At 44.0% G+C, this 25,260-nt stretch overlaps 1 protein-coding gene across 5 annotated transcripts in view; it reads right to left on the bottom strand.

Annotated features, from left to right (window-relative positions):
• Positions 1–21,045, bottom strand: part of ARHGEF26 (Rho guanine nucleotide exchange factor 26) — a 72,153-nt gene extending 51,108 nt beyond the window's left edge. The window contains exons 1-6 of one of the 5 annotated variants that reach the window (XM_083613225.1): positions 20,785–20,977; positions 19,716–19,866; positions 17,568–18,681; positions 13,836–13,875; positions 7,632–7,777; positions 810–866 (exon numbers count right to left, since the gene is read on the bottom strand). In XM_083613225.1, coding sequence (XP_083469351.1) covers positions 810–866; positions 7,632–7,777; positions 13,836–13,875; positions 17,568–18,632 — 1,308 coding nt within the window. In that variant the 5' untranslated portion in view covers positions 18,633–18,681; positions 19,716–19,866; positions 20,785–20,977. Of the gene's footprint in view, positions 1–809; positions 867–7,631; positions 7,778–13,835; positions 13,876–17,567; positions 18,682–19,715; positions 19,867–20,406; positions 20,702–20,784 lie in introns of those variants that run through there. The other 4 variants (XM_083613224.1, XM_083613226.1, XM_083613228.1 and 1 more) reach the window with 4 other exon arrangements.
• Positions 21,046–25,260: the final 4,215 nt, after the last annotated feature.

Consider the following 25,260-nt stretch of genomic DNA (forward strand, 5'->3'; position numbering starts at 1 on the left):
GATTCTAAGAAGGATCTTCAGGTCCTTCCTTGTGATCTTTCCCTGAACAGGCAGTGCTGATCTGAGAGTCAGCCCTCTTCAGGTGACAGATCAAACCTATAACAGCTAGAGGAGATTATCCACATTTATCAAGGGGTACAGCAGTAGCCGCTAATGGGCTGAGGAGGAGAAAGGAGGAAGCTTTTAAGGGTCATTCATCCTGTTCTGCTTTGAAGACATCGGGTAGGACGAAGAGGTCCTATGTGTGGAATTCTGCACACAGAACATTCCTGCTCATGGGAATAGGGGTGATGATTTCCCCCTAATCCCCTACAGCCCACAGAATTTTGCACAGGAGGGTTGAAGGGTCATCTGGGACTGTGTGAAAATCACCTCCCCAATTTTTTCTACAGGCAGCAACCTATGCTGAGGTGCCACTCCTTCTGCAAATGGAAGGAGCTCTTCCTTTCACAAGTGTAGCTCAGAAAGCAAACGGAGAACTGAACAGACAGGTGGTTATGAGTACGGCTGAAGAGACTGCTTATTTCAGATATTGGGCATGTTCACAACATTTGCATATTATTATTATTATTATTATTATTATTATTATTAATTGCATTTATAGATATATTACCCACTTGCATTCTATGCAAGCCGCAAAACCCCAGGTAGTCTGTATCAAAAGTTAGATTTCTACTATAATTTAGTTCACAGAAATGGAACAGAAAAGTGTACAACATTTTTTTAAAGTTTTCCTCCAGAAAGCAAGCATAAAAGGATGACAAGCTCATGAAGTAACGAATAAACTGTGGCTATAATAATGAAGGTACCTCTTGCCTTTTCCTTTCTTCTTGGCTGATGGTCTGGTATAGCCCATTCTTCTTCACCTGAAACAAATGATTAACCCTTTACATATATTTTTGCAATACACATGTTTCTCCTCTATTGTTTTCCATCAGTAATTGACTGAAATTTTCATTTGGATGGGCCCCATTCAAAACAAGGCATGAACCCATTTCCCAGGCATAGGAACCACCAAGCCATAGAACATCCACCTGGTCAGGTTTTAGTCTCAGCTTATTGGCACCCACCTAGACCAACCCCAGGCCCTGGTTCAGCACCTGAACACCACCACCCAATTCAATGGAGACATACAACTAAGTGCCATCAGCATATTGCTGACAAATCACCCCAATCCCATGATAATGGCACTCAATGGTTTCATATATATGTTAAGCTGCATGCAAAATAGAATTTCTTCTTGCGCGATCCCATAGCACAGTTACCATGAGGCTGAGGAAAAGTCTTCCAATGCTATTCTCTGACCCCCGTCCTGCAAAAGTAGGAGCATAACCACTGTAGAAGACAACACCCCTATACTATCGGTCAGCATCATTCAAAGATAAAGTTAAAAAGGTTCATTTCAGTAACTTCTCATTCTGCAGTATAGAGTTTTATGGCCAACTGTCTTATGAAGGCTCTTTCAATGAAGGAAAGATGTAAAAGAAAATGAAATCAAACAAAACAAACAGGAAACGATCTGTTTCAATATTAAGAATAAAGAATTTATGAAGGTAGCTGCAGCACTCAGGAGTGGAAATATTCCTGCAATGTTTTTACACATGAAGAGGAAAGAAGTTAGTGCTTGCCTCCAAAATACGGTCCAGAATGTCCCTCCTTTTCCCCCTATTACATCCTGCGATAAAATGGCAGAATATCTGCTTCACTTTAGAACACTTTGGCATTAACACTGTGCTTAACTCTGTGCCAACAGAGGTATTCAGCCAGCGAACCTTCTGCTTTTCTATCCAGGATGAAAAACTGAGTATGTACCTGTAGTTCCAAAACAATCTCAAAATACAAGTTTGGCCTGAAAGTACAGGCTAGCACAAGTTCAAAATGTCAGGTTAATTAATCAACAATTTGAGACATTAAACTGTGCTTACAAAAATGAAAGTTTTAGATTTAACAAATCATTGTTTGTGTAGTCCTACACTTTTATACATATATAGAAGCAGAACTTCACAGTAGGTTTACCCAGATTATTGGTGAAAGCATGCCCGTTCTATACAGCTATACCTGTATAGTTGTGATTTTCTTCTAACAGTTATATCTGAGCAGTGATGTGTGATACTGATTTGCACATGCCCCACTCCCCAGCTGGTTTCTTCCTTCCAGTTGGGACTTGTTCCCTGTGCGTGAGCCTGACCAGAGACACTCACAAGCGTGCACAATAAGTATCCATGTGTACATCAAAACATACAAATAGAACTAAAAAAAAAAAAAAAAAGAATTTTCAGATCTATGCATAAAAAGCAACATCTGAGAGATGGGGAACATGTCCAACTTCCATCAGCCCAAGCCAGCATGGCCAATTGCCAGGGATCATGGGAGTTGTGGTTCACTAACACCTGTATGACTTTTTGTTGAATCAGGAGGAAGCAGAGGTTTCAACAGATGTTAAGATTTGGACCCATCCAAAAGACTCCAAGTCCAAAAGGACAACAGTGTTTTTCTTGACCTTTAAATCTTTAATACAGTGGTACCTCGGTTTACGAACTTAATCCGTTCCAGAAGTCCATTCTTAAACCAAAACCATTCTTAAATTGAGGCGCACTTTCCCTAATGAGGCCTTCCACTGCCAGTGCCCTTCCACCGTTCGGTTTCTGTTCTTAGACAGAGGTAAAGTTCACAAACCAGGACACTACTTCCAGTTTTGCGGAGTTCGTAAACCGAATAGTTCGTAAACGGGGCTGTTCTTAAACCGAGGTACCACTGTAACCGAAGACCTGAACACCTCTAGCAACACCGCTATCTACCTCAATGACCCTGCTGCTTGGCCATCCTCCAAATTAAAATGTACAAAAGGGGCAGCGTAAGCTCACAAGCAGAACCAACCAAGAGTTTGCGGCTTTGCACCTGCACAGCCCTGACCTTGCTGCAGCCTCATCCCTTCTGGTAAGCAGCAGCACCATTGCTGCCAGGAAGCTATTGCTGTACCTCTGGCTCCACCAAGTGACCCATTCCTAGCCTTGGGGGCCTCTTGGGCCAAAAGGCAGCATAGAAAGAAACTCTTTAACAGGACAGACATGTGTCCAATAAATGTAAGTTTAAAAGCACCAGGTATTCAGCTAACGTCTACTCAGAGCCAACCTAATGGAATAAATGATCATGACTAACTTAGGTACATTAATTTCAACAACTCTACAGGCAGGCCCCGCCCCACCCCACTGACATGCGTTCAATACGTGTGTGACTGTGTATACGCACATCACGCCAAATCCAGAAGTGACCTGGAAATGTCAGAAGGATGTCACTGAAACATCGCTAAAAGGGCGGAAGGGAGGTGGGGTGTTTGCCAGCTTTTTCAATGGGTTTCAATTACAGTGGTACCTCTGGATGCAAATGGGATCTGTTCCGGAGCCCCGTTCGCATCCTGAGCAGAACGCAACCCGTGTCTGCGCTGGTTGCGATTCGCCGCTTCTGTGCATGATGTCATTTTGAGCGTCTGCGCATGCGCGAATGGCGAAACCCGGAAGTAACGGAACGTTCTGTTACTTCCGGGTCGCCGTGGAACACAACCTGAAAACGCTCAACCTGAAGCACATTTAACCCGAGGTATGACTGTATACACAATTTCACCAACACACACGGTGCCTTGGGACATAACCCATAGACTCTCAGTGTTAGCTGAATACAATCCACTGAAAAGGAGTGGGAGCTTACATAGTTATTTTTTTTCTTATGAAAAGAACTGAGTTTGCCAGTGTATTACAACACAAGTTTACTCAAAATTAAGTTCCACTGAGTCCACTGGTGCTCCTAGGAAATTCGGTATAGAATTGCAGTCCAATCACAGGAATGTAGTACACATTTTAGTTCTGTTTATAATCTAGCCCAGTGAGTTCCTTTCAACTTAATACTGTGGAGTATTTTCACTTCCCCATTTCGAGTGTAAGTATCACACACAGTTCTCTCTAGCTCAACTGGTCGCTCAACTGAAGCTATTAACGTTCAGCATCATTTAAAAACATTCTAATATCATTTCCCCTTCACTTCCCAAATAGACATACAGCTCATGTAATCTCTCATACACAAGTTATCCTCCATTTATTGCATACTGTGAATGAGCATAGTAGCATTTATTAGTTCTCCAGTTATAGCCACAGAACTGTAAACAAAGAGGGCTTTAAAAAGTGGGGTGGGGAGGGAACGCTTTAACTGTATCATGTCTCAGAGGCCTCGGAATTGTTTTCAAAAGACTTTCTGTTCCCATTCAATGCTGCTTTTTCCATCAAGTCAATTAAGTAGAGAGAAGCAAACAGCTAGATTAAACATATTGCATGAAAACAGCAGCACAGTGGTAAAACATGTGAAGAGATTTGGGTTCGAGTGGTTAGCCTCCACCCATACAACCCTGTCCATACTTTGAGATTGGTTTTAATACTTTTGAGATCCTTATGTGAGATCAATTGAGATCGGTGAGCACAAGGGAAATGTCCTTTTCTGTAGCGGCACCACACCTCTAGAATGCTAGCCATGTGCAGTGTATTTACACAGGTTTTGATATTTTATTGTTGTAGCTGTACTGCATTGTATTTTAACTGGAAACACACACACACACACACACACACACACACACACCTCACTTAAAGGAAACACTAAACTATTTTAAATAAAGACACATCTGCTCATAACTAGGGTGAGGTCCTAATTTCAGTAGATTCCCCTCCTCCATACGCAGGCCTCATGTCGCACATCCTGTTCCTATTAAGCCCCTTGATGTTTTTTGGAGGAAGTGCATTAATTATGCTACTGTAGTAGAGAACGGACTATAAAGATCTGTTCCAGAAGCAGAAGTCCACTTGCAGTTCTTAGGATCCCAAAAAATATTTACATTTGCACACATGCACACAAATGATTTGCATATCGTTAAGTTGTTTTCCACTAACTTTTATTCAGAGTAGACCCACTGAAACGAATGGACCCAATGTTTTCATTGCAACATTTTCATAGAATTGTAGACTTTTGAGTTGGAAGGGACATTAAGGGTCATCTAGTCCAACCCCTTGCAATGTAGGAATCTCAACTAAAGCATCCATGACAGATGGCCATCCAACATCTCCTTGAAACCCTCCAATGAAGCAGTGTCTGCCACCTCCCAAGGGAGTCTGTTCCACTGTCGAACAGCTCTTACCGTCAAAAAGTTCTTGCTGATGTTGCATCAGAATTTCCTTTCTAGGAACTTGAATCCATTGGTTCAGGTCCTACCCTCCAGGGCAGGAGAAAACACGTTTGCTCCATCTTCCATGTGACATCATGTGATATCATATCTCCTCTCCGTCTCCTATTCTCCAGGCTAAACATATCAAACTCTCTCAACCATTCCTCATAAGGCTTGGTTTCCAGACCCCTGATCATCTCAGTCGCTGTCCACTGTCCAGCTTGTCAATATCCTTCTTAAATTGCAGTGCCCAGAACTGGGCACAGTTCTCCAGGTGTGGTCTGACCAAGGCCAGATTTTATTATGAACCGATGAGTAACAGTTTGCTTTCTCCATTCATTCACAACATTAACATGTCATTTCACAAGAGAAGTTGCCCTAACACATGGGGGTTTCCGCTCATCAGCTGATCACACAAAATCACGCGCTTTGTATTAATTGTCAATGCACAGTGCAATGCAGAGTTGAGGCTTTCCTTTCCATCTCAGTAACATAGGAGCCTTATGATCTTGCTCCAAGCAACTACACCTATTGCAGAATTTATGATCCACCAAACCAAAATGCACTCTACCAGCTGTATATAGTGCCAAACTAAAATCTCAGCAAATCTTCTGGCTTTAGTCCTTGCCTTAAAACTGTAAGAATGGCGTGCAGAGGATGGGAGAGACTTCCAGGCACCTTTTAGTCCACAAAACATGACTTGTGGGCTGTCATGTGGCTTCTTGTATCATGCACTGTGTAGGTCTGACTGTGAAACATGATATAAAATGAACCCCCCCCCCCAAGCATCACTGAATGGGTTCCCAAGTATTCATGTAATTTATCCCCGTCCGATTCCTTCCTTGAAATTCTACTATATCAAATAATTCAAATAAGACACACTAAATATAGCCATTTGCCACCATTTAAAAAAACTTTGAATAGTAAACTGAGGACAATTCTTCACAGTGAGTGAAGTCGTGAACCTGTTCTTTCCTTGCATTCACTTATTTTAATAAGAAGAATAAATGCTTACTGCTAAAAGCTGTTGCAAAGTTTTAAAATCATATACAAGAAGCCAACCACAAACCTCTTGAGTGTTTAATTAAATTGCACTTGTAACCATAGCAGACTACAGTACACAAACAAAAAAGAGAACTTTGACCTCTTGCAGTTTTCTTCTGCTTAACTGTTTCCTTATCTGTGAAACTGCAGGGAAGCTAATATCTCTAGCCTATCATAGGTGCAATTCTAATGCCATTATCTCAACACTGGGTTCACATACGTGGCAACCGCACATGTGTCAACCAAGGTCTTCCTCGGCACCTGCAGGGTCCCCTCCACCCCTCTGAAATTAGGCTTGAAAGATGCCTTAGACAGTGGAATAGATTGTGGTGTGTGCTTGGTTGGGATGGTGGGGGCAGAATGATGCCCACAACGTTTTCTCTAGCATGCAAATTTTCACTCAGAGAAGGTTGGCGACTTCTGCCTTAAGTGGCATGGCTGTTGCTTCAGCATGGTCAGTTCCCACGCTGCTCTAGTAATGTGGAGCCTGCCAAGGTGATATAACATGGTTGCTTCCCATTACAGAATTCCAATCCCCATGGAATGGTCTGATGAGCAGCCACGTGAAAGTACCAACCACAGTGCTAAAATATTGCTTGGTACTATGCCAACAAGCAGCCTTAGGCTTGAACACACTCTTCTCTCCTCCTCCTCCTCCTCCTCCAGCAGACAGAGAAGATAAGAAAGTGACTCACCTGGTGGGGTGGAGCTGCAGAAATATTCTCCTAGCAGCACTGCAGCTTACCAGAGGGGCAAGGTGGCAAAAAGGTCAAGGCCCATGTAGTCCCAACCACCCCATCCTTACACAGTGAAGCTGCTGCTGCTGCTTTGAGGCTATTGCTATGGCTCCACTCTGGTACATACATGTATTACAAACTATGATTTGCAGAGAGCCAGTGTTTGTCTGTGCTGGCGTGTTGTGAGACCTAAATTTCCCGCAGAAAGACATTAGAATAAACAAGCCTCTTTGCTTATCCTCTCCATTTTCAAGATACTTATTTTCATTAATTCTCTCCATATGGCTATTTTACTGAACATGCTGTAAGGGTTGCCCCCTTCCCTGCAATTTAAATTCCAAAGCAGAGGGATCCTGAAGTCCTAACACAGTTGGCGACTTGTGGTTTGCTTGCATAAAAAAGAAAATAACCCATAAGGCAAACGAAATTAGGAATGCAAGTCTAGCAGCTGTACCTCTTTACCAATTACAACCATTGGGTATTAGCTGCATACCCATAAACACTTCACTTCAGGAAGTAGTTCTGAGGGCAAACGAAAAGCTATAAAATGTTGGGTTGAAAAGGACACTGGGAGATAAAAGAGACTCGCTTATAAGCACTGCTGCATTCCAGTTTGGCTTCGGGCTATTTAACATTATGACACTTACCGCAGACAACTGACTCCATGTTGATCTCAGAGGTTTGTACTGAATAACTATTTTTTCATCTGACTTCTGTTCTTTCAATTCTACCTCTTCATCAGAATCTATATCCAGAGCCTTTTCTTTGTAGTTCTGATACAACACAGCATTTTCTACAATAGCACGAAAAAGAAATTGATTTAAGGAAAGGTTCTAAGTAACATTATTATGAATATGCCTCTCAAACTCTGCGGACAAAGATAGAGGCTTGTTCAGGACAATGGGAGAGCATAGCACATATTAAAGTAACAATAGATCACTGTACCACCAAAAAGATGCCTTCCACCCGAATTCAATAATAGCCTGTGTTCTTTGTTAAGGAAAAACCAGAAACACTTTTATTATTTGAGAGCTTGCGCTTAATAGAATACGAAATGTTAGGGTGAAGGACACCTGATTTAACTAGTTAATAAACTAGGCTCTGGGTGTTTCTAAGTAAGCACACAATTAAAAAGCAGAGATTTCGTTTTAAGTAAGGACTCTAGTCCTCAGGACAGTAAAGGTGGGCTTGAAACATGTGGATGCAGAGTGTGATAACATCTCAGGGAAATTCCCAGGAAACAAACTTTGATGCCACACATTTATTCTCCCCCTGCCCCACAGATGATAGTGGAAACACACACCCCCCCAAAAAATATGCATGATAAGCAACCTGGTGTGCATTTGCTTGAGCTGAATAATTTACACAGGTTATTAAATACAGCTTTCCTTGATTTTATTTTAAATGCAGATAATATAGTAACCTAATAAAGAAAGTTAATGGTCCAATAATTTATTAATCTCATAGTAACTTGCTGCAAACCACTAGCTGCATAATCAAATGGAAAGTGTTACCGTAAATGAAAACTAGCAGTTGTAAGGCCTAAGCACCTAAAATTCTCTACCAGAAAGATGAAACTGCAAAACCTGAATTCTGGCACCAGTATATATAACAGTGGTACCTCAAGTTACAAACGCCTCAGGTTACAAATGCTTCAGGTTACAAAATCTGCTAACCTGGAAGAGTTACCTCGAGTTGAGAACTTTGCCCCAGGATGAGAACGGAAATTGTGTGCTGGCAGCACAGCAGCAGCAAGAGGCCCCATTAGCGAAAGCACGCCTCTAGTTAAGAACAGTTTCAGGTTAAGAACGGACCTCTGGAACTAATTAAGTTCGTAACTAGAGGTACCACTGTACTGAATATATTAACTTAATCTAGTTTCGTCTATTATTTCATTTATTCATTCTGACTGCAAGTTCAAAGCAGCTTTTGAGTTCTGTTTTCAAAGTATTTAAAACTTGTTCCGTTATTTTGTTAGGAGTCAAGGAGATAAGGTTGACATACAAGATATTTGGAAGGGGAGGTTGCAAGAGAACCGTGCCTGGAATCTATGCCACCCTTCAGAAGGAAGGGCTGGATACAAATTCAATAAACAATAATAAAGAAGGCATTCCACTGCCCTTCATGCTGGAAGACCTCTCAGTCTTTTATCCAGCATCCCAAATGATTATGCAATAAATGCATAAGGAACCCCTTTCCCCAAAGAATTTCTCCACGCATTTCAACGGAGGGACAACTCTGTAAGCTGCAAAGGAAGCCTATACACATTATCAAGCCTCTTCCATTGAAGTGAAAGGGAAGTTTGAAAGCCACTAACCAGAGTTTCCCAATTTGAGCAGAACTGGTTAACTGAAATTTGCTGACTTGTATACCCACACACATGCATGAAGGGAGGAGAAAATATAATAATAATAATAATAATAATAATAATAATAATAATAATAATATATTTATACCCCGACCATCTGGCTGGGCTTCCCCAGCCACTCTGGGTGGCTTCCAATAAAATATTAAAATACAGTAATGCATCAAACATTAAAAGCTTCCCTAAACAGGGTTGCCTTCAGATGTCTTCTAAAAGTCTGGCAGTTATTGTTCTCTTTGACATCTGGTAGGAGGGCGTTCCACAGGGTGGGTGCCACTACTGAGAAGGCCCTCTGCCTGGTTCCCTGTAACCTCACTTCTCGCAGTGAGGGAACCGCCAGAAGGCCCTCGGCGCTGGACCTCAGTGTCCGGGTAGAACAATGGGTTGCTTGCAGGCAGCAGCAGAGGAAGCCGCTCGTGTGCCTGGGGCGGCGAGCCCAGGGGCGGAATGAGCCACCCATAGGGGTGGGGCAAACCACGGGGCCTCCGGAATGTGCCTGCCTCCTCCCTCTCAGCTACCCTACAGCTGGAGGGGGGAGGCAGCAGGCGAACTGTTTGGGCAGCGCGGAGCCTGCGCGTGCCCAAGCCACCGCCTCTCCCAGGAGAGACACGTGGCTCAGGCGTATTGCAGGCCCCACGGTGAGTGCCGCCCGGCATTTTGTCACCCCCCAAGTGGTGACACCCGGAGTGGCCCGCACCCACCGCACCCCCCTTCCTCCGCCCCTGCTTACAGGTGCCTAAAATTCACACATATCTTAGTTTTCAAAGCTAAAATTTGGCAGTCCAAATGAGGCCCTTACGTCTAAAACACCTTAACCTGTCAATTACGATAGAACAATAACTAAAGGTACTTAATTCTATTTCTCATCTGCTTTTCCATAAAATCACCAGCAAGGCAATCTACTTGCCATAAACAGTGAATAACGGCTATAGCTCAACGGTAGAGCATCTGCTCTGCATGTGGGTTCAATATCCTCACATCTCCAGGTAGCTCTGAAAAGAGGGCCTTTGCTTGAAACCATGTAGAGCCAATGCCAGTTAGCGCAGCAAGGTAAACCGATTATCTTGACTCAGCTTCCTAATCATAAATACTGATATCAAAAAGATGCAGTATCCAGTCAGAGGAAAGTTAAAATTTTCTGCACATGAAAACTTTGAGAAAACAATTAATTTTTTACTCTCTGCCTATATTCAAGGAGATAATAACAAGTTCTTCTATGGCAGAACTCAGCACTACTAGCAAGAAAATGTTATTGTAAACGCCTCCTTGTGGTTTCAGACCCTTACCACTAATGAACCATTCTGGTCACAGAAGCAAGGCCTCCACCCTATGCAACATAGAAGTTACTGTCATTTGCTAACAAGAGTCAGAGGGCTTTAAACTACTGCCAATTCTCCTTTTAAATTAAAAAAAAAATAATCCTCTAAGCCCATGGTTTGGTTCCAAACATCTGGTCTTCAAAAGGATTGAATTTAGCACTGGGTTTTCACACTTTCGCTGCCATCATATATTAAAGCAGAGGTGGGGAACCTCTGTCAGGCTTAGGGCCACAGTTCCTCATATGCAAGCTTCTGAGGGCTGCATGCCAGTGGTGAAAGCAGCCAAGTAGGTGGAGCGAGAGTTTGATTCTTACTTTTCCATAGTAGGCTACATGCCAACCACGCCAGAGGTTTCTACATTTACCTCCAGCCCCTTCTCTGCATCCAGGCAAACAGGAAGCATTACCCTAAATTCATTCCTGCTATTCAACAGTACTCAAGGAGAGCATGGAGCAGGACTGGTGAGAGGTGTAGCCTAGGAAGTGGGAAAGGCCTGAGGAGAGTCGCAAGGCCCAAGAGCAAGGCCTGAAAGCCCACATTCAGGCCCAAGGCCTGAGGTGCCCCTATATTAAGGCGACAAAACAGCTGAAGAATAAAATACAAGAGGGAATGATGACGCTTTCTGTTCTGAGGCATAATACGGACCCACAACGGTGGTAACTTCAGAAGGCGCCACATGAAACAGTTTTAAAGTTGGAAGACAAGACATGGCCAAAGAATGGAATGGGTACAGATTATAAAGAGAACCAAGTTCTTCTTGTTGTTGTTTTTAACTTTACAATGAATATCCTGAGTAAGAACAAATAAGTTTACATTAAGGCTGCAACTTAAATCCCTAAGCCACTCACTGCACTGGTCCCTCACCCCACAAACAAATCCACTAGCCCTCAAAACAGGGTGCTTCAGTGGCAGGGAAGCTCTGAGCCAGTTCAAGTGCCATCATTTGATGGCACTGTGACCTGATGCTACATCAGTTCCAGGATGGCATAGCTGAAGTAGCATTTTGCCTGCATTCCACCCTCCGCCCTGGCTGGAGTGGTCGATGAGGCTGCAGGTGTGAAGGCAATCCTATGCACATTTATTTGGGAGTAAGCCTCTGTGGACTCTGTAGGAGCTACCTCTCAGTATTTTTTCATAAGATGAGGATATGTGTGTTTTCATCCATCACTGCTCTCCCTTTATTTGTTTTCTTTGTTGGGTGGAGGCAGCAACTGAACTTGACCCTCTCAGTAATTTTTATTATTATTATTGTTGTTGTTGTTGTTGTTGTTGTTGTTGTTGTTGTTGTTGTTGTTGTTATTATTATTATTATTATTTATACCCTGCCCATCTGGCTGAGTTTCCCCAAACTCACTTCATTCAGTTTCCTATGTCACGTTTCCAGCTGTTGTGCCCTTTACAGTTTAGCTTGAAAGCCACCCTAAAAATTATAAAGTGTCGGAAAATACGTATCATACATAAATATATAATGCTGGAAACAGCAAATGGCTTAAAGCAGGCATGTCCAAAGTTTGTTTTGGGGGCCTAATCCCGTCCGCCATTTAGTTTAATCCGGCCCCTGTGGCAGTATATAGTTTATTTCCTGGGGTAAAATCCTAAAAAAACCTCAACAACTCCAACCTTAAAAAAAGCAACTTTGGGGTAAAATCTTAAAAAAAGGTCAACAACTTTGGTTGGCCCTATGGTCAGCCTCCACAGCCTTTCACTTCATCAAATGTGGCCCTCTTTGAAAAAAGTTTGAACACCACTGGCTTAAAGGCTCTGCCAAACAACTGAACCATTGTCCAGTAGCCCAAATGGCATTACCAGTTGATTAACATCATAGAATGGAACATGGCGTTGTTTCAAAGTAATGAGAACTGAAGCACTGCAAGAAGGAACTAGATCAAAATTGATACTGAAAGTTGAATGAGGAAAAACAGGTTGGTTGAAGTTGTGACAGAGCCAGAGTGAAATATAGCACAGGTAAAAGTTCTGAAAAGTAAGCCATCACTATGCCTGAAATTCTTGAATAGGTCCAGCCCACAAACAAAAGCAAACGGTGGTATTCAACTAAGTTTTTCTCGGGGGAGGGAAATCCATTGAAATGAATGGCCATGACTAAGTTAGGTCCATTAATTTCCATGGGTCTGCTCTGAGAAAAACTTAGCTGAATACCACCTGAAATGACCAACGAAATGGTATGGAAGAGCAAGAGGCAATGGTGATGGCAAACAGATCTTCATGATAGACTTTAGGGCAAATGCAACAAGGGGGAGGAGTTAATGCAGAGGTATTTTACTATAGCCAAGACTGATGGCTTGCAGTATTTACAAAGAAGCAACTGTGATATTTATTTGTTCAGTTTAGCACCTAAAGATTCACCTCTAAAAGTCTGGGCACCATTTTTTTGTGCCTGGCTGACACTCAAGGATTACTGAAATGTATGTGCTTTGAAGCCTCGAAGTATAGGTTAAGGATAGACAATATGTTAAGGAGTTTAACAATAAAGAGTAGAGTGTTTTGAAAATTGAAGTACGGTGCCAATATTTTTATTGTAAACAGCAAATTAAAGATGTATTAACAATTTCTGTTACAAAATGTGAAATTAACAATTTGCCACTTATGTGAATTGCATATTAGTTTATTCTTATCAAAATAATCAAAAGTGTTGCCAATGGCGACTAGACATTCTGTTTTGGCACCCACAACCCAGGTCCCAAGTGCCATTTAGCTCCTAACTTTTCTATCCGGGTTTCTAAGACTGCCTGCATCATATTATCTAAGCCAACTTACAACAAAAACATTGAACAACAACATTCACAAAGCAGGAACTATCAACAACAAACTGCAACATTTGACAAGAGAGATGAAAGAGGAAAAGAAACACAAATTTGGGCACTTTTGAAATTGCCTATTTTGCAAAAGTTGATTTCACAATCACAACCTTCCGAAACATCAATACAATGTTGGAAAACTCTGCAGGTGCATACAATCCCTCAACAAGCTGAATTCATTGGAGGTCTTTTTTAAATAAATAAATACATTTTAAAAACAACAACAAACCCATATTAAAGACAATTTAGTTGTACATGATTTTGCTTAAAACACACAACTCATTTGGCTCAGTTTCTTCATACATGCTTTTTTGAGGTTTCACACCAAATTGTCCAAAAAAGTGTTCTTACCGTCTCCATCAAAGGTCCCTTGTCCTTTTGGCATTTTCTTCTAAGATTATTTTAAAAGAGAAGAGAGAAAGGAAAAGCAAACCAGTGAAAACAAGAAGGTTCAGCAAGTAGCAAACTACCCCCCCCCCAAAAAAAAACTGAATTCATTACGCTTTGCATAAAAATAAGTTCAAATATGATACATCAAATTATTTACTTTAAGAAATGCCACTTCCCTTCCTGTTAAAGGATGGATCATCAAGTCATGTCAGAAGTCAGCCATCAACAGGTCTATAATGTTTGGGAAGTTGTGGCCCTCAATTAGACCCTTTCAGGGGGAAATGTGTACACGCTCTTGCTATCTTCACTAAAATTAATAGAAATCTGAAAATGGAGGAGGTTCACGTGTATACCAGATTACATCACATAATGCATTTTAGTAATGAATTTTGTATCTCTAAATGGAATAAACTCCATTTTTTAAAAAAAACAACACAGAAATATTTCCATTTAGTAAACATGCAAGTGACGTCATTTGTTTGGAACAGTCTTTAAAGTCAATGGCATTTGTCTAAGGCAGGCAAGGTTGTCTCCCATTTGCTGTAGAACAGTTTCCTCTACTGCAGCCTTTGCATCAATCTGCTGCCCTGCATATGCCACTGGACTGCAATTCCCATCAACCCCAGCCAGAATGGTCAAGGATGATGGGAGCTGCATTCCAAAGTGTTTGAGGGCACCAGGCTAAGAAAGGCTACTCTTGAGCAATGGTTTATAGATGTTTTGCTGATGGCCACTTCACAAGATAGTCCACTTAAATAGGTGTACGCTAGTGTGAAAACAACCAACTATGTATATCACAATGAATGCAAAATAATTAAGTGTCCACTCTGCTACATGGGCGTGTGTTTAGATGCAGGACCCCTAATTATGGTTAGCCCTTGAGTGCTTCACTGTGCAATTTTAAGGCACCCTGCAGAAATTTTAATCAAATGTTTGTTATTAAAGGTATCCAGGACCCATAAGGTAGGGTGCAAATTAAAAACATCAAAATTATGACACATTCAGGCAATCAAAGTTTTCCGCATCATCTTAAACATTCCTTTAGCAGCATCTTAATGCATCATTATCTAGACACAATATAATTAAGCCTGAAATCTTATGACATTTACCTGGGACATAAATCCACTGTGTGATCAGGCTGCAAGGCTCAAACATATTTAAAATGGGGATTAAATTAAGCATTCTACTTCAGCAAAGACATTAGAGTAAAATGACTACTATAAATGCTGCTTATACATAACTGCTGTTTACATACGTTTAACCTAACTTTCCTCATTAGACTTCTCAATGGTTTAGCTTAGGTGCAAAAGCAGTACTATGGAAATGCCGCCTGCACATCGAATTATTTCCTTTGTTCACATACAAAGGGATGTGGTAAGTGGGGTACAGGTGACAAACCTGTATTCAGCGGTAAGTAACGCGGGTGGCGCTGTGGGTTAAACCACAGAGCCTAGGACTTGCCAAACAGAAGGTCGGCAGTTCGAATCCCCGCGACGGGGTGAGCTCCCATTGCTCGGTCCCTGCTCCTACCCACCTAGCAGTTCGAAAGCACGTCAAAGTGCAAGTAGATAAATAGGTACCGCTCCAGCGGGAAGGTAAACGCCGTTTCCGTGCACTGCTCTGGTTCGCCAGAAGCGGCTTAGTCATGCTGGCCACATGACCCGGAAGCTGTACGCTGGCTCTCTCGGCCAATAAAGTGAGATGAACGCTGCAACCCCAGAGTCGGTCACAACTGGACCTAATGGTCAGGGGTCTCTTTACCTTTAATGGATGAGAAGCAGCTATTGATTCCTGTTTCTGTATTTTTGTCTACAGGATGGATTTAAAGGGTAAGATAATCTGGGCACATCTATGCCCTGCAATGTCCCCCAATCAACAGTTCCAAGGAGTCCTTGCCAATGAGATCAGTGTTGCCTGTTCAGTCTGCACAGGCTAATGCACTGGAGAAAGAAGAGTACCTGCACCTTTTTTGCCAGCCTCTCTTGCCCCTAAAAGCGGCTTTTGGGTATGTCATTGTACTTGACCCATCTGATTCACACAGAAGTGTGACTGAAGTGCAGTTACATAGATCACACTTCCATAGAGGAGTCCAACCAAGCAAGACCCAGTGCAGTACAATAGCCAGAGCGACAGAAAGCCTCTACCCACCCTCCTTGCTTCAGCACTGAGCAAAAATGCCCCCCTCTCTCCCTAGCTCCAATGCCTGCTGCATTTCAGACACACCGCAGAAGGCCAGGAGCAGAAGGGGTTCCGGGTGACAACTAGTTTTCAGTTGAATAACTAAAGCCAGCCAAGATTAGTCAACCCCTGTGTATGAAAAATAATTCACAATGCGTTTCTTAGCCAGGGGCTTCCCACCAACTTCACAAATGAAGCAGCACATCTTAATGTCCCCCTTTAAGAAATAATTTCAAAGGGTCATATTACAGCCTTGGCCCTCCAGATGTTTTGAGACTACAATTCCCATCATCCCTGACCACTGGTCCTGCTAGCTAGGGATCATGGGAGTTGTAGGCCAAAAACATCTGGAGGACCGAGGTTGAGGAAGCCTGATTACGTCAAAGAACTTCCTTGGCTTGACAGAATAGGTACTGATGCTGCAATTACACTACAGCTCAAAAGAGGATAAAAATGTTACAAAAAATCTCCCGCACTCTAAGAAGATGGCATTCATGTTTAAGTTCTGTTTGCTTTCTGTTCCTATCATTGCTGCAAAGTTGAGAACCACAGCATTCAAGTGCTGAATGGAGAAGACTATGCAGGAAGAAAAGGAAGTGCCCATTTGTTTCCCAGCTGGTGCTGATAAACTGAAGGCAGCTGGACACACACAGCAGCAAAACACACAAGTCACAATACAGAGCTGACCCTGGAGAACGCACCACCCCTCCTTGCCACAAAGCCTCCAACTTTCCTTTAGAATTCAATAAACCCTTCTATGGAGTGGTTTAATCTCCCATTCTGCTTCCAGCATGGATCAGAATAATTCGTTCATATGTGGGAAGGAGAGGGCAATTATTCTGTCCAGAGAGAGTTGCACCTGCCAATATTCTCCACCATACCAATGACCCAATATAGCTCAGAGGGATACAAACTTGACAACCTGCTCAAACTTAACACTAAGCTGCCTTATACAGTGAGATCACTGGGCCACTTTGCTTAGTATTTTTGGTAAGGAATGGAAGCTGCTTTCAGACAAACAGGAGTTTTTCCCAACCCTACTTAAAAATACCATTGACAGAACCTTCACAGGACCTTCACATATGCTCTACACCTGAAGTATGTCCGTTTCCTGTGGAAAAGTCAGATTGCATCCAAGATTACTTTTATTCAGAGTAGACCCATTGAAATCAATGACCAACCTAGGTCCATTGATTTCCAAACAGAACTTAGTTGGATACAACCCATAATTGCTGTCTGCAGACTTGCATCTTCCCTTCATGTTTGATGGTGTGTTCAACACACTAAACATAAATGCAGACTGTAGGATGGATTGCCACTGAATTTACCATGAGCAAATCGCTCTCTCTCACCTACATCACAGGGTTGGTATGAAGTTAACATACTACTTTAAACTGCTTGAAGGGTAGCAGGGATGCAAATTTTGCATACAAATAAAACAGAATTTTTTTCCATTTTAAAAACCTACATATCATTGCAACTCATTAACAAAGCAAGTTTCATCAATTTCCTTACCTTTATTCTTCCTAAGCTAGAGAATTTCTCCTTATCTTCCACAACCGCCTTCAGAACTGGCTGGGACATTCTGTTTTTTGTCTTAAAACTGGCACTGCTGTCAAAGTCAATGCCACTCACAACGGCCCGCCGATAGGAAGTAGACCTCAAACTACGTTTCAGCATCCCTGGGCTGTCCACATCCGCTTCTGCTTCTTCGCCTCCACCAGCTACCAAAGGCAACCCAAGGGTCTCCACCATGCTACGGACCTTGATAGCCCTCCTGCTTGGTTCCACATTCTGGCTATTAGCTTTGTTGGTTACTTTTATTTCAGTAGCCAAACTCTTAGGGATGATCTGCTGCTTCCCCACTTTCAACGCAGCAGGACTGTGCGTACTCAGAACCACGGGCGGCGTTTCTGCAAGCTCATTCTGATTTGACGGCAGTCTTTGGAGAGGCAGATGCTGCTGTTCCAAGGGAGCAGACAGGCAAACAGATGCCTTCTCTGAGCTTTTAGGAAGCTGGCTGGGTTGCAATGCTGAGGCGGTGGATGTGTTGTTATTTGGCGAATGCACGATTTCCGTAGGCGACAATCCAAGGCTTGATGAGAAAACAATTTGTTCCTTCTCTGGACAAAGTGCTGCTCGATTGGAAATCCTCCCTGGGTGAGCTAGCTTGCTGCTTGCTGAATTTATAGGACCACTGGCTGTAAAATTTATAGAATTATTTGAAACCATTTTCAGGACTTGGGGTGACTGGTCAGAAAGCCTAGGGGAAAGAGCCGTATGTTCCGGAAACCGAACCTTTCCATTTGGCACAGAACCAAGGCCGCAGCTGAAAAGCAAAGGGCTCCTTTGAATGGATCTGCTGTCCAGAGAAGTAATTATAGTTTCATCAGGCTGAGTTAAAGTAAACGTATCCTTGTCTTCCACGGGGAAATCTGTGAAGAGAACCCCAGTGGAGCTCTGGTAAGACTGAGGCCTGGGTTTGTTCTTTGTGTGCAAATGGGTCTGGTGGGCTGACCTCCTCCTCCACAATGGTGCAATGTTGTTGTTGGAAAAGTCCACTTCATTTGGGCTGTCCATAACCAAGGGCGATGGTCAACCCAACATCGGGAGAGGAATGCAGACAACCCTTTTTAACAAGAAAACAGAAGCTAGTAAAACTTCAATCATTCAGTAGCCTGATATGCACATAACACAAAACTATTACAATTAGGTATGAATCCTACCTAGCATCTTATATGTGATTTGTTTTCTACCAACAAACCACAATCGGAAGCAATGGTTTGCTGTTGGCTTAGAAATATTGGTTTGTTTTAACCACGGCATAGCATTATGTCTGAACCCAGCATCCTTCCTTAACCATGGTTCGTTTAAGCAACCCAAGCACCATTTGGCTGGCAATGTGGTGAAAGTTAAAGAGGTGGAAGCATTTAAAGCAAGTGCAAGGTCCAGCTTAATTTTAAAAACCTGCAGAGTAGGGAGTTTCTTATCCTACATGTACATTAGCTGTTGAACAACAAAGCAGAGGAACTATTCAATTACAGAACTAGAACGCTTGCCAAGAATAATTTAGTATAGGTGGTTGCTGCCACGGTGGTTCTAGAAAGAGAAATAAAACATGTAAAGTTATTGTTTTCGTTGGACCAACTTCTGTTGATGTGCCATGCCACACACAAGTTTTCATCAATCATACAGATAAAGAATTCTCCATCTTTCCTACAATCAAAGCCATCCAAAGAATATTTCCTGCAATTAAAGCACTCTGAATGGTATTTTATGAAGTTCTAAAGGCAGAGTGAGATTACAGCAGGCATGCAATCCATTTCACTTTTTTCAACATGCACCTATGGCCCATAGGTGCATCTTGGGGTAAGGTGCAAGGAGGGAGTCTGCACAAGGGAAAAACAAACAAACCAGGGCCTGGGCACATGGTGAAACAAGCAAAACTATTCCATCACTCAGCATTCCTAACCATCAACCCATTTAACACATGTGAAAATAGCCCAGCAGCTGGAGGCAAACCCAGGTCATGAATTGATGACTGGGGGGAAAGGGAGGGTGGAGCTACTTAAAAACTAGGGCTGGGGTCCAAAGACACACTTAAAATGCTTTTAAAAAATAAAAATAAAAGATCAGTAGACCACCATGAACATCAGAAACTACCTCCAAAACTCCTCCGGGTCTTTAAAAGGCTTTCCAGACACTGCAAATGAGGCTCCTATAGCCAAGCAGCAGAAGTTAAAATGAGAACAGAGTGGAACAGTTCCTTAGTTCCTGCCTTGATCAAGTTCAGGTCAAAAGCCTGATCTCCAACCTGATAAGAAAACAAGGAAGTGCAGTGACACTTATAACACAGGAGGAACTTCTGCAAGCCAACTCCTACTGATGCATTTTGACGAAGCAAGTGCTTGCCTTCGAAAACTCGCACCAAAACTAATGTGCTGGGTATTATTTATTTATTTTTAAGTTGTGCCTTTCCTAAACAACAGCTAAACAGCACAGTCCCCGTGCAGCCCGTTTCCTAAGAAGCAAGACCCCGCACTGAGCCCCGGGCAGAAATCCTGAGTGCCTGTTTGCTTGGAAATTAGCCTCACAGCATGTAAGGGGTTTTCTTTCCTCCGAGTGCATATATGGAAGAGGAAAGAAAGCTCATTAAATGCCGCGAGGCTTATTTCCATGCACGGAGTTGTCCTCCTCAAAAGTGAACCCTTAACAAACTACCCGCCACCGGAGGCGAGGAGGGAGTTATGAGCCACTTAAGTCCCCTCAACTGGATTGTCACCGGCTATTGGCATGCGGGCTTCCTCGCGCGCTGTGATCTTTTTGAAGACTTCCGAGATGAAAGAGATCACACCTTTTTCTATAAAAGTAAAGAAAGGCCGCCGCGCTCTTTCACCTCCCGGGCTCTGCTGGAATTCCCACGCCTTTCTCCTCAGCTTCCATGCAGAGCCCCTGGCCCCGTTCCCACCGCCCCCTTCTCTTAGCATTCTCGCGGGCTTTGTATGTTCTTTCCCGCCCGGCTCCTGCGAACTCCCCACCGAGGTGGCGACGGCGGCGCGGAGTTGGGAAGAGCGGCCAACTCAACTAAGGCAAAACTTTTCTCTTCTTTTCCACAGGTACGAGAGGAGAGCGCGGGACTCCCTGCCTGTGCCACGGAGGTCCCAACCGAGCGCACGGTCCCCGCGGCGCTTTCCCGCCAAGCGCCCCACCCGAACGAAGCGCAGCCGCTCACCTCATTTCGGCGCGCGCGCAAGGCGAGGGCGCTCTCGGTCGGCGCGCCCGTCCGCCCCACCTGCAAAAACAGAAGCTCCCTCCGCGCCGTGTCTCCTTCTCCCAGGACTGAGGCGGCGAGGGAGTCCCGACGCGGAGCCAGAGCGCACCGCCCGGCGGGAACTTGACCTGCCTGCCTGCCTGCCTGCCTGCCCGCCCCAGCCACCGTCCCTCCTCGCGCGCCCAGCGCCGCCGCGGTACCTTCGGCCCCCCTCCGCTGCCCTTAGCGCCGCCTCCCCGCTGCCCTTAGCGCCGCCCTCGCCGTCCGGCCGAGCGGCGAAAGGCGAAGCTGCCTCCCCGCGGGCGCACGGCCAGATGGCGCCGCGGCCGTTGCCAAGGTCCCGGCAGCAGCCGCTTGGATTTGCATGCGAAGGGCTGAGCCCTGGCGTCCGAGCCGAGGCGCGGGAAGGGCCGCCGAGGGCATGTGAACAGCCCCCTGCCCCGCCGGAGCGTCCGGGTAGAGCGCGCGGAAATGTGTGGATGGGGGCTTTCGGATCCACAAGTGACTTGAACCTTTCCCAAAGAGACCTTTTAGAATTAAGTCATGAGTAAGGGACGCGGGTGGCGCTGTGGGTTAAACCACAGAGTCTAGGACTTGCCGATCAGAAGGTCGGCGGTTTGAATCCCCGCGACAGGGTGAGCTCCCGTTGCTCGGTCCCTGCTCCTGCCAGCCTGGCAGTTCGAAAGCACAAAAGTGCAAGTAGATAAATAGGTACCACTCCAGTGGGAAGGTAAACGGCGTTTCTGTGCGCTGCTCTGGTTCGCCAGAAGCGGCTTAGTCATGCAGGCTACATGACCCGGAAGCTGTATGCCAGCTCCCTCGGCCAATAAAGCGAGATGAGCGCCACAACCCCAGAGTCGGCCACGACTGGACCTAATGGTCAGGGGTCCCTTTAGCTTTACTTAAGGAACCTGTGTCTCTTGATCTTGCTGGGGGGGTGGGGGACACTGCCTGAACTGGGTTCATGCTTACACGGATACCTGGATGGTGTGATTTCTTTAAGGCAAGAGGGGGGTCAGTGAATAGGTCAACCTTTGGCCTTCTGGATATTTGCTGAACTTCATCCATCCCCAACTCTTGGCTGGGGGAGGGGCTGATGGGAGTTGTAGTTCAGCCACATCTGGAGTGCCTCGGGTGACTATCCACCCCTGCTTTAAGAGGAGCAACTAACAACTGGAATTGGGGAGGGGGGAGGCAATAAGCTTTGTACACCCAACCAACCATTGGCCCCAATGTGTAGTGTTTGTAGGGAAGGGGGATTAGAAGGAATCCGCCCCCCCCCATGATCATTGGAATGCCTTGGCTGCTTCCAAGTGCCCTAGGACAAAATTCCCTTTGGGGGCTTCAATTTCCACGGGGCTACATGTCAGTGATGGATGTGGCCTGTGGGCTACCAAACACAACACTTAAACATGTGTATAGTACATACATACAGCACATACCATACATGCATACACAGAGAGAGAGAGAGAGATCTAACCAGTGTGGTGTAGTGGTTAAGAGCGGTAGTCTCGTAATCTGGGGAACCGGGTTCGCGTTTCCGCTCCTCCACATGCAGCTGCTGGGTGACCTTGGGCTAGTCACACTTCTCTGAAGTCTCTCAGCCCCACTCACCTCACAGACTGTTTGTTGTGGGGGAGGAAGGGAAAGGAGATTGTTAGCTGCTTTGAGACTCCTGAAGGGGAGTGAAAGGCGGGATATCAAATCCAAACTCCTCCTCTTCTTCTTCTTCTTCTTCTTCTTCTTCTTCTTCTTCTTCTTCTTCTTCTTCTAACCGATGATCTCCACTTTCAATTCTGTAACGCCAAGGTTGCAGGGTCAGTCCCCGTTTGGGACAGCTGCATATTCCTTGCATTGCAGGGGGTTGGATTAGATGATCCTCAGGGTCCCTTCCAACTCTTTGTGTGGCTGTTGCCTTTGTTTCTGCATCCAAAAATAAGCTTAAGACAAACACTGCAGAAGGGATAGAACTATTTGGTCATAATACCAGAGGAAATAAACAGGAGCGTTGCTGGCAATCGTTATAAATCACATAAGCATGGAAGTCTGTGGTTTGAGGGATGTCGCAATTTCACAAGGATTTGGTACACAGTGTGACTTCAAGGAGAAGAAAAACATCTTCTTAGGTAATAAACACAATGATCAAGCCTTCTGCTTCTCACATACTCCACAAGAGACTCCCTACTCATGTCTCAGCATCTCCCTGTTGCCAGTTGCAGTCATTAGAGGACAGGAAGATTTGTCACCTCTTTCTCTTTCCCAGGACTCTTGCTAGCCAGAAATGCAGCAGGTGATGTTTCTCTCACTCGCTGAATTTCATATGACAAATTCCTAAGAGTCCTGCCTCTGTCTGTTAAAGGCACCAGATTCTTAGAGGATATTTCATCTATCTTAACAGTACGGAGGCAAGATCCTGTTCCTGAGGCAGCGCTTGTAGTTGCAACTCTGTAGAGCAGGGGTAGGGAACCTGTTTCAGACCAAAAACTGCATTTCCTCATGGGGAACCTTTAGGAAGCTACATGGCAGTGGTGGGTGGGGGCAACCGATAGCCAGTGTGCACATTAAAATGTTCAGGCACCTTCTCTCACAGTTTGTAAATAAGAAGTAATGTCAAAAACATAATTACAGGATTTAACTTAGTACAGGAAAAAGGAAATGCAGTTACTGTTCATTTAGCTTTAGAACCAATCCTTTCCCTAAGGGTGAATATGGCTGGCATTTCTTTTCTCACTTGGTGTCTCAACAGCTGTTGATTATTCCAGTTTTAGGGAAGTAGCAGAAAGCTAGACTACATAGATCTTTATGCTTGCCCAGGGATTTTTCAGCTGGAACTTGCCAGAACTGAGTTCTGGCACCTCTCAGGTGGGTGCCATTGCTGTTCTAAGAGAACAAGGGAGGCGTTCATTTCTTTTTCTAGAAAAATAGCACTGGTCTTGCCTTACTTTTTTGTGGCTGCAGCAGATTGTGGGCATAGGTTTCTCCTCAACACTCAGCCTTCCCATTTAAACACCAATCAGTGTCATTAACAATACACCAAGGATAGGGAAACTGTCCCCTCAAACGTTGCTGGACTGCTGCTAAAGGCTTTTAGGATGTTCTAAATGCTTTTGGTGGTGCTGTGGGTTAAACCACAGAGCCTAGCACTTGCCGATCAGAAGGTTGGCGGTTTGAATCCCCGCGACGGGGTGAGCTCCTGTTGCTTGGTCTCTGCTCCTGCCAGCCTAGCAGTTTGAAAGCACATCAAAGTGCAAGTAGATAAATAGGTACCGCTCTGGCGGGAAGGTAAACGGCGTTTCTGTGCGCTGCTCTGGTTCGCCAGAAGCGGCTTAGTCATGCTGGCCACATGACCCGGAAGCTGTACGCCGGCTCCCTCGGCCAATAAAGCGAAATGAGCACCACAACTCCAGAGTCAGTCACGACTGGACCTAATGGTCAGGGGTCCCTTTACCTTTACCTTAAATGCTCTTTAATGTTTTTAGATCATTTTTAATTGTATTTTAAAATGTTTTATTTTAATTAAATTGTATTGTTTTAACATTTTGATCCTTTGGAGTGAAGGGTGGGATACAAATTTAATAAATTAATAAATACTCATTTCGCCAACCCTGACAATTGGTCACGTTGGCTGGGTTTGATGAGAGTTGGACTAACAACGTGTGCATCTGCTCCTTCTCTATGGCGCCCAAGAAAATTAGTCCAAAAAGGACTAATCCTGTGGTCCTACAGTTGTAATCCAGTGTTATGTAGTTTTCCGACTCATTTTCCTGGAGTGCTGTAGAGAAGGAGCAGATTGTATAAACCAAAGGTTCAAGGAAGCCACAATGATCATTATGCTTCGGTCCAAGGTTGGAGGAGCAGAAAAAAAAGGCTGGCTAAGCATCCTTGAATCCAGGGATCATTCTTCCTACCATAAAAAAGTGAGATAAACGCAGCAATGGGCCCTATATATTCCTTTGAAGATGGCTGTCTGGATGGCTGACAGTTCTCTGATAATAGCCAGCACCAAATGAACCCCTAGATGAGTGAATTCTGGTTGCTCCCTATTCTAATTGAACACAAGAAAAGGAGAGGGTTCATCTCTGTGACCCACTCAAAACTGAGCTGGAATAACACAGAATTTTTGGTTAAATTGAGAGTGAAATATATTATTACTTTCAACCACTTCTACTGTGTCCTTGCTTCTAGCAGATCAAGATAACCTGGTGACAGCAAAAACTGCAAAAAAATTTAGCAGGGGCAATTATAATAAGATCTATTATTTGATTATTGATGTAAACCTCCAGAATGTATTTTGTATAGTTAAGTTTTTACCTCTATCTTCAGTACATTATGTTTTATTTTATTGCTATGGCTAGTGGCTGATGCAAACAAAGATTCTTCTTCCCTCTCTGTCTTATTATTTTCATACATAGGGTACCTTTTAATTTTACATGTTTC

The sequence above is a fragment of the Podarcis filfolensis genome (assembly GCF_964270895.1).
Source record: "Podarcis filfolensis genome assembly, chromosome: 5".
In the NCBI taxonomy this organism is placed as follows: Eukaryota; Metazoa; Chordata; class Lepidosauria; order Squamata; family Lacertidae; genus Podarcis; species Podarcis filfolensis.